This window comes from Porites lutea, chromosome 7 (assembly GCF_958299795.1).
Source record: "Porites lutea chromosome 7, jaPorLute2.1, whole genome shotgun sequence".
In the NCBI taxonomy this organism is placed as follows: domain Eukaryota; kingdom Metazoa; phylum Cnidaria; class Anthozoa; order Scleractinia; family Poritidae; genus Porites; species Porites lutea.
The window spans coordinates 2,991,326-3,006,287 of NC_133207.1; the positions used below are offsets into that span (position 1 = coordinate 2,991,326).

At 36.8% G+C, this 14,962-nt stretch overlaps 1 protein-coding gene across 1 annotated transcript in view; it reads right to left on the reverse strand.

Annotated features, from left to right (window-relative positions):
- The window catches only part of LOC140942643 (E3 ubiquitin-protein ligase UBR2-like), a 78,736-nt gene that overhangs the window by 51,497 nt on the left and 12,277 nt on the right, over nt 1-14,962 (reverse strand). The window contains exon 17 of the mRNA XM_073391579.1: nt 7,769-7,897. Within this exon, the coding sequence (XP_073247680.1) occupies nt 7,769-7,897 (129 nt within the window). The remainder of the gene's footprint in view (nt 1-7,768; nt 7,898-14,962) is intronic.

Here is a 14,962-nt window from a genome sequence, read left to right on the forward strand (position 1 = left end):
TCTTTTTTATCTAGAACGTCAGCAAACACTTTTTCTCCATCTATTTTTGATAAACACAAAAGATGAAGAAACTCCAACTTTTTGACCAAAATCATGGACTATCCCATTTGCAAAAATGCCAATTTTGCCTTCTTTTTAAATCCATGTTTATATTGTCTCGAAAGCCTTGTTTTCTAACGAGAACATCACCAAATACTTTTTCTGGGTGTATTTTGCATAAAAGGAAACGGTCACAAAATTTCAAATTTTTAACCAAAACCATGGACTAACCCCTTTGCAAAAATGCCAATGTTGTAGCTTTTTGAAACCGATGTTTTTGTTGTTCAGAAAGGCTTGTTTGCTATATAAAACGTCGAAAATCGTTTTTTCACGATTTATTTTCACGATCTATGACATGGGAATACAAGGGGTTACAAGGGGTTACAGGGGGTTACAAGGGGTTACAGGGGGTTACAAGGGGTTACAAGGGGTTACAGGGGGTTACAAGGGGTTACAAGGGGTTACAGGGGGTTACAAGGGGTTACAAGAGGTGACAGGGGGAGACAAGGGGTTACAGGGGCTTACAAAGGATTATAGAAACTTTTTTCTAACTAGAACGTTCCCAGATACTTATTCTTGGTCTATTTTGCATAAAAGTCAAAGTTGAAGAAATCTCAAATTTTTGACCAAAACGATGAACTAACCCCTTTGGAAAAATTCTACTTTTGCGTCTTTCCCACACAGTTGTTTCTATAGTCTTTAAAGGCTTCTTTTTTATCTAGAACGTCAACAAACACTTTTTCTCCATCTATTTTTGATAAACACAAAAGATGAAGAAACTTCAACTTTTTGACCAAAATCATGGACTATCCCCTTTGCAAAAATGCCAATTTTGCCTTCTTTTTAAATCCATGTTTATATTGTCTAGAAAGCCTTGTTTTCTAAAGAGAACTTCACCAAATACTTTTTCTGGGTGTATTTTGCATAAAACAAAACGTTCACGAAATTTCAAATTTTTGACCAAAACCATGGACTAACCCCTTTGCAAAAATGCCAATTTTGCCTTCTTTTTAAATCCATGTTTATATTGTCTAGAAAGGCTTGTTTTCTAACGAGAACGTCACCAAATACTTTTTCTGGGTGTATTTTGCATAAAACGAAACGTTCACCAAATTTCAAATTTTTGACCAAAACCATGGACAAAACCCTTTGCAAAAATGCCAATTTTGTGGGTATTTGAAACCGATGTTTTTGTTGTTCAGAAAGGCTTGTTTGCTATATAAAACGTCGAAAATCGTTTTTTCACGATTTATTTTCACGTTCTATGACATGGGAATACAGGGGATTACCAGGGGTTCCAGGGGGTTACATGGGGTTACAGGGGGTAACAAGGGGCTACAGGGGGTTACAAGGGGTTACAAGGGGTGACAGGGGGTGACAAGGGGTTACAGGGGGTGAAAAAGGATTATAGAAACTTTTTTCTAACTAGAACGTTCCCAGATACTTTTTCTTGGTCTATTTTGCGTAAAAATCAAAGTTGAAGAAATCTCAAATTTTTGACCAAAACGATGGACTAACCCCTTTGCAAAAATTCTAATTTTCCGTATTTCGCACACAGTTGTTTTTATAGTCTTTAAAGACTTCTTTTTTATCTAGAACGTCAGCAAACACTTTTTCTCCATCTATTTTTGATAAACACAAAAGATGAAGAAACTTTAACTTTTTGACCAAAATCATGGACTATCCCCTTTGCAAAAATGCCAATTTTGCCTTCTTTTTAAATCAATGTTTATATTGTCTAGAAAGGCTTGTTTTCTAACGAGAACGTCACCAAATACTTTTTCTGGGTGTATTTTGCATAAAACGAAACGTTCACAAAATTTCAAATTTTTGACCAAAACCATGGACTAACCCCTTTGCAAAAATACCAATTTTGTGGCTTTTTGAAACCGATGTTTTTGTTGTTCAGATAGGCTTGTTTGCTATATAAAACGTCGAAAATCGTTTTTTCACGATTTATTTTCACGTTCTATGACATGGGAATACAGGGGATTACCAGGGGTTAAAGGGGGTTACAGGGGATTACAAGGGGTTACAGGGGGTAACAAGGGGTTACAGGGGGTTAGAAGGGGTGACGGGGGGTTACAAGGGGTTACAGGGGGTTACAAGGGGTGACAGGGGGTGACAAGGGGTTACAGGGGGTGAAAAAGGATTATAGAAACTTTTTTCTAACTAGAACGTTCCCAGATACTTTTTCTTGGTCTATTTTGCATAAAAATCAAAGTTGAAGAAATCTCAAATTTTTGACCAAAACGATGGACTAACCCCTTTGCAAAAATTCTTATTTTGCGTTTTTCGCACACAGTTGTTTTTATAGTCTTTAAAGGCTTCTTTTTTATCTAGAACGTCAGCAAACACTTTTTCTCCATCTATTTTTGATAAACACAAAAGATGAAGAAACTTCAACTTTTTGACCAAAATCATGGACTATCCCATTTGGAAAAATGCCAATTTTGCCTTCTTTTTAAATCCATGTTTATATTGTCTCGAAAGCCTTGTTTTCTAACGAGAACGTCACCAAATACTTTTTCTGGGTGTATTTTGCATAAAAGGAAACGGTCACAAAATTTCAAATTTTTAACCAAAACCATGGACTAACCCCTTTGCAAAAATGCCAATGTTGTAGCTTTTTGAAACCGATGTTTTTGTTGTTCAGAAAGGCTTGTTTGCTATATAAAACGTCGAAAATCGTTTTTTCACGATTTATTTTCACGATCTATGACATGGGAATACAAGGGGTTACAAGGGGTTACAGGGGGTTACAAGGGGTTACAGGGGGTTACAAGGGGTTACAAGGGGTTACAGGAGGTTACAAGGGGTTACAAGGGGTTACAGGGGGTTACAAGGGGTTACAAGGGGTGACAGGGGGTGACAAGGGGTTACAGGGGCTTACAAAGGATTATAGAAACTTTTTTCTAACTAGAACGTTCCCAGATACTTATTCTTGGTCTATTTTGCATAAAAGTGAAAGTTGAAGAAATCTCAAATTTTTGACCAAAACGATGAACTAACCCCTTTGGAAAAATTCTACTTTTGCGTCTTTCCCACACAGTTGTTTCTATAGTCTTTAAAGGCTTCTTTTTTATCTAGAACGTCAACAAACACTTTTTCTCCATCTATTTTTGATAAACACAAAAGATGAAGAAACTTCAACTTTTTGACCAAAATCATGGACTATCCCCGTTGCAAAAATGCCAATTTTGCCTTCTTTTTAAATCCATGTTTATATTGTCTAGAAAGCCTTGTTTTCTAAAGAGAACTTCACCAAATACTTTTTCTGGGTGTATTTTGCATAAAACGAAACGTTCACGAAATTTCAAATTTTTGACCAAAACCATGGACTAACCCCTTTGCAAAAATGCCAATTTTGCCTTCTTTTTAAATCCATGTTTATATTGTCTAGAAAAGCTTGTTTTCTAACGAGAACGTCACCAAATACTTTTTCTGGGTGTATTTTGCATAAAACGAAACGTTCACGAAATTTCAAATTTTTGACCAAAACCATGGACAAAACCCTTTGCAAAAATGCCAATTTTGTGGGTATTTGAAACCGATGTTTTTGTTGTTCAGATAGGCTTGTTTGCTATATAAAACGTCGAAAATCGTTTTTTCACGATTTATTTTCACGTTCTATGACATGGGAATACAGGGGATTACCAGGGGTTCCAGGGGGTTACATGGGGTTACAGGGGGTAACAAGGGGCTACAGGGGGTTACAAGGGGTTACAAGGGGTGACAGGGGGTGACAAGGGGTTACAGAGGGTGAAAAAGGATTATAGAAACTTTTTTCTAACTAGAACGTTCCCAGATACTTTTTCTTGGTCTATTTTGCGTAAAAATCAAACTTGAAGAAATCTCAAATTTTTGACCAAAACGATGGACTAACCCCTTTGCAAAAATTCTAATTTTGCGTATTTCGCACACAGTTGTTTTTATAGTCTTTAAAGACTTCTTTTTTATCTAGAACGTCAGCAAACACTTTTTCTCCATCTATTTTTGATAAACACAAAAGGTGAAGAAACTTTAACTTTTTGACCAAAATCATGGGCTATCCCCTTTGCAAAAATGCCAATTTTGCCTTCTTTTTAAATCAATGTTTATATTGTCTAGAAAGGCTTGTTTTCTAACGAGAACGTCACCAAATACTTTTTCTGGGTGTATTTTGCATAAAACGAAACGTTCACAAAATTTCAAATTTTTGACCAAAACCATGGACTAACCCCTTTGCAAAAATACCAATTTTGTGGCTTTTTGAAACCGATGTTTTTGTTGTTCACATAGGCTTGTTTGCTATATAAAACGTCGAAAATCGTTTTTTCACGATTTATTTTCACGTTCTATGACATGGGAATACAGGGGATTACCAGGGGTTAAAGGGGGTTACAGGGGGTTACAAGGGGTTACAGGGGGTAACAAGGGGTTACAGGGGTTACAAGGGGTGACAGGGGGTAACAAGGGGCTACAGGGGGTTACAAGGGGTGACAGGGGGTGACAAGGGGTTACAGGGGGTGAAAAAGGATTATAGAAACTTTTTTCTAACTAGAACGTTCCCAGATACTTTTTATTGGTCTATTTTGCATAAAAATCAAAGTTGAAGAAATCTCAAATTTTTGACCAAAACGATGGACTAACCCCTTTGCAAAAATTCTTATTTTGCGTTTTTCGCACACAGTTGTTTTTATAGTCTTTAAAGGCTTCTTTTTTATCTAGAACGTCAGCAAACACTTTTTCTCCATCTATTTTTGATAAACACAAAAGATGAAGAAACTTTAACTTTTTGACCAAAATCATGGACTATCCCCTTCGCAAAAATGCCAATTTTGCCTTTTTTTTAAAATCCATGTTTATATTGTCTAGAAAGCCTTGTTTTCTAACGAGAACCTCACCAAATACTTTTTCTGGGTGTATTTTGCATAAAACGACACGTTCACAAAATTTCAAATTTTTAACCAAAACCATGGACTAACCCCTTTGCAAAAATGCCAATTTTGTGGCTTTTTGAAACCGATGTTTTTGTTGTTCAGAAAGGCTTGTTTGCTATATAAAACGTCGAAAATCATTTTTTCACGATTTATTTTCACGATCTATGACATGGGAATACAGGGGGTTAGAAGAGGTTACAGGGGGTTGCAGGGGGTTACAAGGGGTTACAGGGGGTTACAAGGGGTTACAAGGGGTTACAGGGGGTTACAAGGGGTTACAGGGGGTGACAGGGGGTGACAAGGGCTTACAGGGGCTTACAAAGGATTATAGGAACTTTTTTCTAACTAGAACGTTCCCAGATAGTTTTTCTTGGTCTATTTTGCATAACAATCAAAGTTGAAGAAATCTCAAATTTTTGACCAAAACGATGGACTAACCCCTTTGCAAAAATTCTAATTTTGCGTTTTTCGCACACAGTTGTTTTTATAGTCTTTAAAGGCTTCATTTTTATCTAAAACGTCAGCAAACACTTTTTCTCCATCTATTTTTGATAAACACAAAAGATGAAGAAACTTCAACTTTTTGACCAAAATCATGGACTATCCCCTTTGTAAAAATGCCAATTTTGCCTTCTTTTTAAATCCATGTTTATATTTTCTCGAAAGCCTTGTTTTCTAACGAGAACGTCACCAAATACTTTTTCTGGGTGTATTTTGCATAAAACGAAACGGTCACAAAATTTCAAATTTTTAACCAAAACCATGGACTAACCCCTTTGCAAAAATGCCAATTTTGTAGCTTTTTGAAACCGATGTTTTTGTTGTTCAGAAAGGCTTGTTTGCTATATAAAACATCGAAAATCGTTTTTTCACGATTTATTTTCACGATCTATGACATGGGAATACAGGGGGTTACAAGGGGTTACAGGGGGTTACAAGGGGTTACAAGGGGTTACAGGGGGTTACAAGGGGTTACAAAGGGTGACAGGGGGTGACAAGGGGTTACAGGGGCTTACAAAGGATTATAGAAACTTTTTTCTAACTAGAACGTTCCCAGATACTTATTCTTGGTCTATTTTGCATAAAAATCAAAGTTGAAGAAATCTCAAATTTTTGACCAAAACTTTGCAAAAATTCTAATTTTGCGTTTTTCGCACACAGTTGTTTTTATAGTCTTTAAAGGCTTCTTTTTTCTCTAGAACGTCAGCAAACACTTTTTCTCCATCTATTTTTGATAAACACGAAAGATGAAAAAACTTCAACTTTTTGACCAAAATCATGGACTATCCCCTTTGGAAAAATGCCAATTTTGCGTTCTCTTTAACTCCATATTTATATCGTCTAGAGAGGCTTGTTTTCTAACGAGAACGGCATTAAATACTTTTTCTCGGCGTATTTAACATAAAACAAAACGTTAACAAAATTTTAAATTTTTTGAGCAAAACCATGGACTAAATCCCTGGTAACCCCCTGTAATCCCCTGTAACCCGTTGTAACCTTTTGTAACCCCTTGTAACCCCTTGTAGCCCTCTGTAATCCCTTGCAAACCCCTGAAGTCCTTTGTAACCTTTTGTACCCCCTGTAACCGTCTGTAATCCCTTGTTACCTCCTGTAACCCCTTGTAACCCCCTGTAACTCCCTTTAACCTTCTGTAACCCCCTGTAGCCCTCTGTAATTCCTTGTACCCCCCTGTAACCCCTAAAATTTCCTAACCCTTGTAACCCTTTAAAATGCCCCTGTAATCCCTTGTAACCATTTGTATCCTTTTGTATAGAGAGTGGGAAATACGAAACTTTAGGGGAGGTCGGTTTAAAACAAAACTAAGCTGGAGCAGCCGTAGTTTTTTGGTTCAAAAGTGACCCAGCAGTTTTGACTTTTTTTTCGCTTTTTCTCCTCCCTTCTTCTTTTCTTTTCCTTGCCTCATTTTTTTATTTGGCGGGCATTAACTAGGCTTCATTTTGGTACAAGACGGTTTAAGAAAGCTTTAAGATCTTTGCATTAGATGATAGAAGGTAGAAGAAGGTAGAAGGGGAAAGGAACAAGATTTTTATGGTCAGCGTTACATGGTTGATTGCCTATTTCTCCAGCTTTCTTTAACAGAAACCTGCCCATTGTGGTACGGCTTGAAACATCTTCTAACCCTGCACAAGTTACGCGAACACGCCAGCTTTATGACCACAAGAAGCATTTGCTCAGTTCAATCAAAAAAAAGAATTTTCAAGATAATTCAACTGCTTTGGCTACAAAGAAAAGAATCTGAACAAACGGCTTTTGAAAATTAGCAATACGAGTCGTGCAGGCCTGCCTTTCTTCAGCCCTCAGTTACCCCATAAATCTCCTTGTAAGCCCCCGTAACTCCTTGCAACCCCTGGTTATCCCCTATAACCCTTTGAAACGCCCTATAACCCTTCGAATCCTAATGTAATCCCCCTGTAACCCCTTTGTAACCTTACGCAACCCCTTGTAACCCTCTTTAACTCCTGGTAACCCCCTGTAACTCTTTGGAAACCCTGTAACGCCCTGTAATCCCTCGTAACCCTTTGTAACCGCCTATAGAGAGTGGCGTAAATAAAAACGTATGGTGCTGTCGGTTTTAAGCGCAAACAAGGTGAGCCAAGCGTAGTTTCATGGTTTAACTGTGGCACAGCAATCTTAACTTTTCCTTTTCGCTTTTTATCCTCCCTACTTCTTTCCTTTTTCTTTCCCGTGCATTTACTATGCTTGATTTCGTTAGGGAACGTTTTTTAGACAGCTTATAAGATCTTAGCATATTATACTCTTCACTTATAATAACACATCGAACTTACATCACTAGCGCACCAGTCAAACACAAGTGTGTAAACTGGCATGACTCTGAACTGCAGACTAAACGCTGCTTCCCAATCAGGTTCCGTCTCAATATGCCGCCCTGTCTTGCGTGTTGTCATATCCATTCCCTAGGAGAAGAATGAAAAGATAACATGGAATTTAGGAAACAAAATCGTACAATTTGTTTTGTAAGATTGCTGTAAAGCGAATTGGAAAGCAATGTTGCAAGCTTTACCACCCGCGTTCAATCTGCCTTCCAACAAAAGTCAGGTTTGATTCGTGGGTGGTAAAATGCGCAACATCGCTTTTGAACAACTCTTTTTGCAGCAAAGTAGAAAAGCAAGTTACAAGGTTTTGTTGCCCGTTTTACCATAGCTAGAGTGTCACTGTCAGAGAAAGTGTTCCAGGGGCCAAAATTTGTGCTCAACCGATTTCGCTGAAACTTGGCAAAGAAGTTGAGTGTGATGAGATATTTCAAAAGCCACTTTGGCTCACTTTTCTGACCATTAATTTTGGAGCTTCAGGGGGTCTAATAAGCACCAAAAATCCAGCATTTTGAAATTAGCACAAAACTGCAATGATAAATTGTGCTGCCAAATGAATTTGACCATGGACTCTACTATAATAAAGCTTTCAGTTCATGCATGTAACTTTGTCCTCAAGGTACTGGACGGAGAGGAGCCTGGAGCTACATTTTGGCCAAAATTGATGTCAAAATTACAACTCAAAATTGCCGTTTATCAAAATTCCAGTACATTTACCTGCCTTCTTGCATAACTTCCATACCTATACCACTGTGTACTATAGTCACCCAATTATCAGTACCTTGAGGACGCACCACACATGTCACACATTCTAGCCAGTGTGGGAGAGTGCGACCTGATATTGATCAATTTTACAGCTGTCAAAACAAGCTATCCGCTGACCATAATCACGTGACCATATTGCGGGCTCAGGTGTTGATCCATTAAGATTTCGTGTTTTATGTTTTAGTTTACCGCTGACAAGTTTCTAGTTTCATCTGATCGCAGGCTCAACTCTGATTTAGTCCAGCCATATGGTGTAAAAAAATAGCTGAATTGTGCACTTTGGGGTAAAAGCATCAAACTCGGCACAGTGATAGTACTAGTTGTACTAATTATTTTTAGCTGTGGACCCCACTCAAATATGCACGGGGGGAGGCACATTGTGCCCTTGGGGGGAGGGGTCATGGCCTTTTTGTTTTGGTCCGGAAAAGACTCAAAAACGGGAAGAAAGCGGCCTAAAAAACTTTTGCATTCCCATTTTCTTCAAAGTAGTGCAACGTAACCCTATAAAATACCTGTTACTTACTTTTCTGAGAGATTTTCTAAAATTATTTTAAAAGAGTGTGTAAGTGATTCTTGTCACAAGGAAAAGCCACGTAGAAGCAAGTTGAGTTCTGAAGGGCAGAATTAATTTGAGTTAAAGCATTACAATATTATACATGCACCCCCTGACACATCAAAACAGTTCATTAATATTTTTGAGACACCTCCTCATGGAACAAACAAGACTGCACACGGAAGAAACAAAAGGTCAGGCTACTCAAGGAAATCCTGCATGGCGGACAGGAATGGCTGGTCTTTTTGCTCTCTCGTTTGTGAGAGACAGTATGCCGTTTTTCACCCTTGGAAAGATAAGATGTTTCATTTTTACACTTTGATTGAAGTGAATTGCACTTTTTGGGAATTTAATTGCTCAGCCAAACTACCGCAAAAATAAAACATGAGACACTTACAGAGACCTTCAACGACATGCAACAGGGATTTATTAACCACTTTTATTGCGGGCGACAAGAGTAGCCCGCAGTTTTCATCTTCAGGTTATTATTATGCATGCATCGCAGGTATGTAGCCGGCATTCGTTTGGACTTCCACTTATAAGGATGAATGGAATTCACAGAAAGCAATTTGGATCTTCTCTGGTCACTTAGAATCTGATCACGCGTGTTTGGAACATCTACCAAGTGAAACTTGTGCGAAGCACAGGGTTGGAGTAACAACGTTTTCATCTTCCATCATTGTCGCCCTCACTCCGTAACCTTTGGTTTTCTCTTGTTTTCAATAATATATTGATCTCTCTGACACTCTATTGTCATCTTTACAATTATCAAAAATAAAAGTGCCGAGTTGAGGAGAAAAGGATATCTAACATCAGACGTCTGATAACAGTTATATAACAACATAGGTACGTTAAACGTGCATGAGCTATTTTGAATGCTTCAGTGTAACCTCACCAAGAATGATGAATCTACCTTTTTCGTCCTAAATATAGACTGGGTTTTTGTGCAAAATTGGGTATTGCCGTATATAAATGAAAACGCGAAACGCTCAGCTGCGTCGATCCTAATGCTATATATTCACTTTCCTCTGTCTTTCCCTGTTACATTTGGTGCAAGTTCAACAAATTATTACAGTAAAATAAATATCTACTCACCAAACGTTGATTAGAAGGAAAACTCTAAGGTTTCCTCGGAGTTTCTTAAGCCAAAATGTGACTCATCGAATTCGAGTAGTTAAGAAATACGAGGATTCTTATCATTGTGGTAGATGGTTGCATCATCACAATTCACGAGGTTTTCACGTGCGATTCTACTCAGTGAAACAGTCCTTAACTCCAACAACTTATTTCTTCATGTTTTAAAAGCTATTGCTTCTTAAAAGAAAAGAGCCTTTTTTAAGGCATTGGTTACAAAACGAAACAGGTCTTCGTACGTTCAAGTTACTATTATTATTGTAAAAAGCCAATCTGCATGAGACGTACAGTCACACAACTGGCACGTGAAAGTGTTGGACTTTGCCCCCTTTCGTGGTTCGTACGTGAGGGAATTCGAGTTATCACACGTTAATCTAGTAAACAGAATTATAAAAATAACTCATGCACACAATTTGCACGTGAAGATGTTGGCCTTTGGCCCTTTTACAATTTGTACGTAAAAAAACGCAAATTGTTTTCTACAAAATTTTCTCAACGATTTTAAGAAATCACCTCGGCTTCATTACAACATCTGCAATTAAATTATGTTTCATGCAACGTCAAGGTTGATAGCCTAACATTTATTAACTTTGTAAGCGAGAGAATAATATTTTTAAAGCTTGTTTACAGGATTAACAATACTCGGTGCATCTTTAAAAAAAATAAGCTGCCTTTCAAACTTGTAAAACCACATTTTATATGCAGCATACTTTCAAATTAAAGTCCATATCTAAATATCAATTATTGCTTCACTGGAAGAGCTTTGAAAATATGATCTTTTATACTCTACCTTGAAGCAGGTGAAACACAACTCATAAATACGTGCGTCAGTACCGTTCGCGATAGCTGAATTCGGTCAGAAATGTCTTGAAATAGCATCCACACTAAAATATGAACCCTTAAACAGCTGCATCACTGTACACAGCGTTTGAATCATGAAGATGTTTAATATAATGTTTCCAAACACCTGTAGCCGTAATATACGACGAAAAAATTGTCAAGAATCAAGATGGCGGTCTCAAAGTGCCCTTGTTCGACCTTTAGAGCTCTTTAGCAATGTCATGTTTAAGTAGATGCCAAGATCTCATTGGTTCCTAAGCATCAACTCATAGTACCTTCAACCTTATTGGCTCTTGCAACAAACATCCGAACATACAAAGTTACAAAGATACAAAGCCACAAAGATACATACGCTCACACCACTGACATATGAGCTATTTTTTCAAAATAGCTCAATAACATATAAAATCAGACGTCTGATAACAGTTATATGACAGCAGACGTCTGATAACAGTTATATGATGTCAGACGTCTGATAACAGCTATATGACAGCAGACATCTGCTGTCATATATGTTATATAACAGTTATATGACTGTTATATAACAGTTTATATAACAGTTAACTGTTATATAACATATATGACAGCAGTTATATAGCAGTTATATAACACATATAACTGTTATATAACAGTTATATAACATATATGACAGCAGTTATATAACTGTTAGATAACATATATGACAGCAGTTATATCACTGTTATATAACATATATGACAGCAGTTATATAACACATACAACTGTCATATAACAGTTATATGACATATATAACTGTTTTATAACATATATAACTGTTACATTACATAGTTATATATGTTATATAACTGTTATATAACTGCTATAGTCATATAACTTATAACAGTTATATAACATATATATATATACAACTGTTATATAACTGTTACAAGTTATATAACAGTTATACGACTATAACAGTGATATAACACATACAACTGTTATATAACAGTTACTGTTATATAACTGTTATAAGTTATATAACAGTTATAACTGTTTATAACAGTTACATAACATATATAACTGTTATATTGCATAGTCATATAACTGTTATATAACTGATACAACTGTTATACGCTATATAACATATAACTATGTTATATTATTATATGTTATATAACTGTTATATAACTTATAACAGTTATATAACATAATAACTGCTGTTATATAACAGTTATATATATGTTATATAAAAGTTATATAACATATATAACTGTTATAAACTGTTATATAACTGTTATATAACATATATATATATAACTGTTATATAACAGCAGTTATTATGTTATATAACTGTTATAAGTTATATAACAGTTATATAACATATAACTATATTATATAACAGTTATATATATTACATACTGTTATATAACAGTTATATATTATATAACGGTTATGTTATATAACAGTTGTCTGTGTTATATAACTGATATATAACAGTTAACTGTTATACATGTTATATAACTGTTATAATTTTATAACAGTTATATGTGTTATATAACAGTATAACAGTTATATATATGTTATATAACTGTTATAAGTTATATAACAGTTACATGACTATAACAGTTATATAACAATAGCAGTTATATAACACATACAACTGTTATATAACTGTTATAGTCATATAACAGTTATATAACTGTTATATAACATATATGACAACAGTTATATAACACACACACACATATATATATATATATATATGTTATATAACTGTTATATATGACAGCAGACATCTGCTGTCATATAACTGTTATTAGACGTCTGACATATAACTGTTATGAGACGTCTGATTTTCTAACAGTTATATGACAGCAGACATCTGCTGTCATATAAGTGTCATCACACGTCTGATGTCTGATGTCTGATTTTATATGTTATGATACATAACGTCTGATAACAGTTATGTGACATCAGACGGCTGATGTCATATAACTGTTATCAGACGTCTGATTTTTGTAACTGTTAGCAGACGTCTTACATCATATAACTGTTAGCAGACCTCTGATGACAGTTATATTACACAACATATAACAGACGTCTGATAACAGTTATATAACATAACATACAAAATCAGACGTCTGATAACAGTTATATGACAGCAGATGTCCGCTGAGACTGGAGCAGTGCTATATTTGCTGTGATGTTTCACAGCAAGTTCACAACACAAATCTTTGACACATTTGATAACAGCAATGTGTGGATTTAACGCCATATAGAGATATTCTCGAAGTCTTTCTTGCCTTAAGTGAATACCATGCAATTGTTTAGAAGAACGCCACAGAAAGAAACACTGATAGTGAACAAGCCTCACATCTCTCAGTTTTTAAAGAGTATAATTGAGATCATCCTGGACCGCTGGAGCTAGTATTGAGACACAGTCAAGCAAAATCATACAGAATCGAGCTGCTCTTTATAGCTTTTTAAACTTTGTGATTCGACGTCGCGAAGATTCATCGTGAGAATCCACTTCAAATTTATGTAAGTCTCCTGGTGCCGATAAAATCCACCATAACCCCAGTTCTTCCTCCTGCAACTGGTTCTTTACATGGCACAGCAATCATAAGGGCTCTCGAGTGATGAAAAGTGTTATAGGATGTTGTACTTTTATTACGCAATCACAAAATGCAATCAGACATTCCCTTTCTTAGGACGAGAAAACCGCCTGGGCCACAAGGCTGCCTTATGGAGAAGCCACTGAACTTTTTACATCTCTTAGGAAAGTTTGAAGGGTGTTCAAGACACTATGCCCCGATGCTTGAGAGATTTGTTATCCTAGTGTCTGACCACACAAACCGGAGTCAAAGAGTCAATGATGCCAAAAAAGTTCCGGCTATTTGCACAAAAGGGTAGAAACCTCGAGAACTTCTCCACTATATCAGCACAACAAGAGAGTTGCCTAGCAAAGATGATACCCTGGGTGCGAAACGTGACCAAAGCGTAATGCGACAATGGGCTACTGGGCATGGAAAAGCGATGCAATGCACCACAAAGGATTCTGCGGGAACACTTCCCTTAAACATGTCCCAAGAGAATTACGCGTTGGAGAGAGAGTTGAGTTGGAATACAATGACACGAAAGGAACTCAGACGAAGACCGAGGAGCTTCTACTGATCTTGACAGAAATGTGAGTTGAAATTTGCTGTTAAGATAAATTCGCACTCGCTCTGGAAGAGTTTTACTTATCTCCTTGTCGCATAGAGCGGTAGTTTCGTACAAATAGATTGTATTTGTCAATGAGACGATGGTTTCGAGTGCTCGTTAACACCTTTTAAGCTCACCTTGCCGACTTGCTGATAAGAAAAGAAGATGCTATCGTTGACTGAACTGCGAAGTGTGATCCATGATGACTGTGGTTTTCGGTTCTTTACCCCTTTGAGTAACGGGTACCCTGGGTGCGAGGGGCTTTTCATACGCGGTTTCCGGTTTCGGTTGATGACTAAATTCGTGGATCGTGAAAAATGGTTTATAACGCATGTGATACGTGAAATTTGTCAAAATTTACACGTGAAACGGGACCGGGACACCCCCCTCCCCCCCCGCTACCGATGATCAGGTGATTAAATAGCCTAAAAAAGTGCCTTAAGTCATCTAGTTTATTTCCGCAGGTTGATTAACTGATAATATAAGAAACATGCGCTTACTACACCGGGAAAAACCCACCCATCCCCCCCCCCCCCCATAGACACCACCACCACCATCTCCACTACCATGGAGATGAAGAATAAGTTCAGAGGAGAAACTAATTGCTAAATTATTTAAAATTATCCCAGAATTCAGGAAAGGTCATTGTATTCTTCCTCACAACATAAACTTATACAAACATGCAAACAGAGATA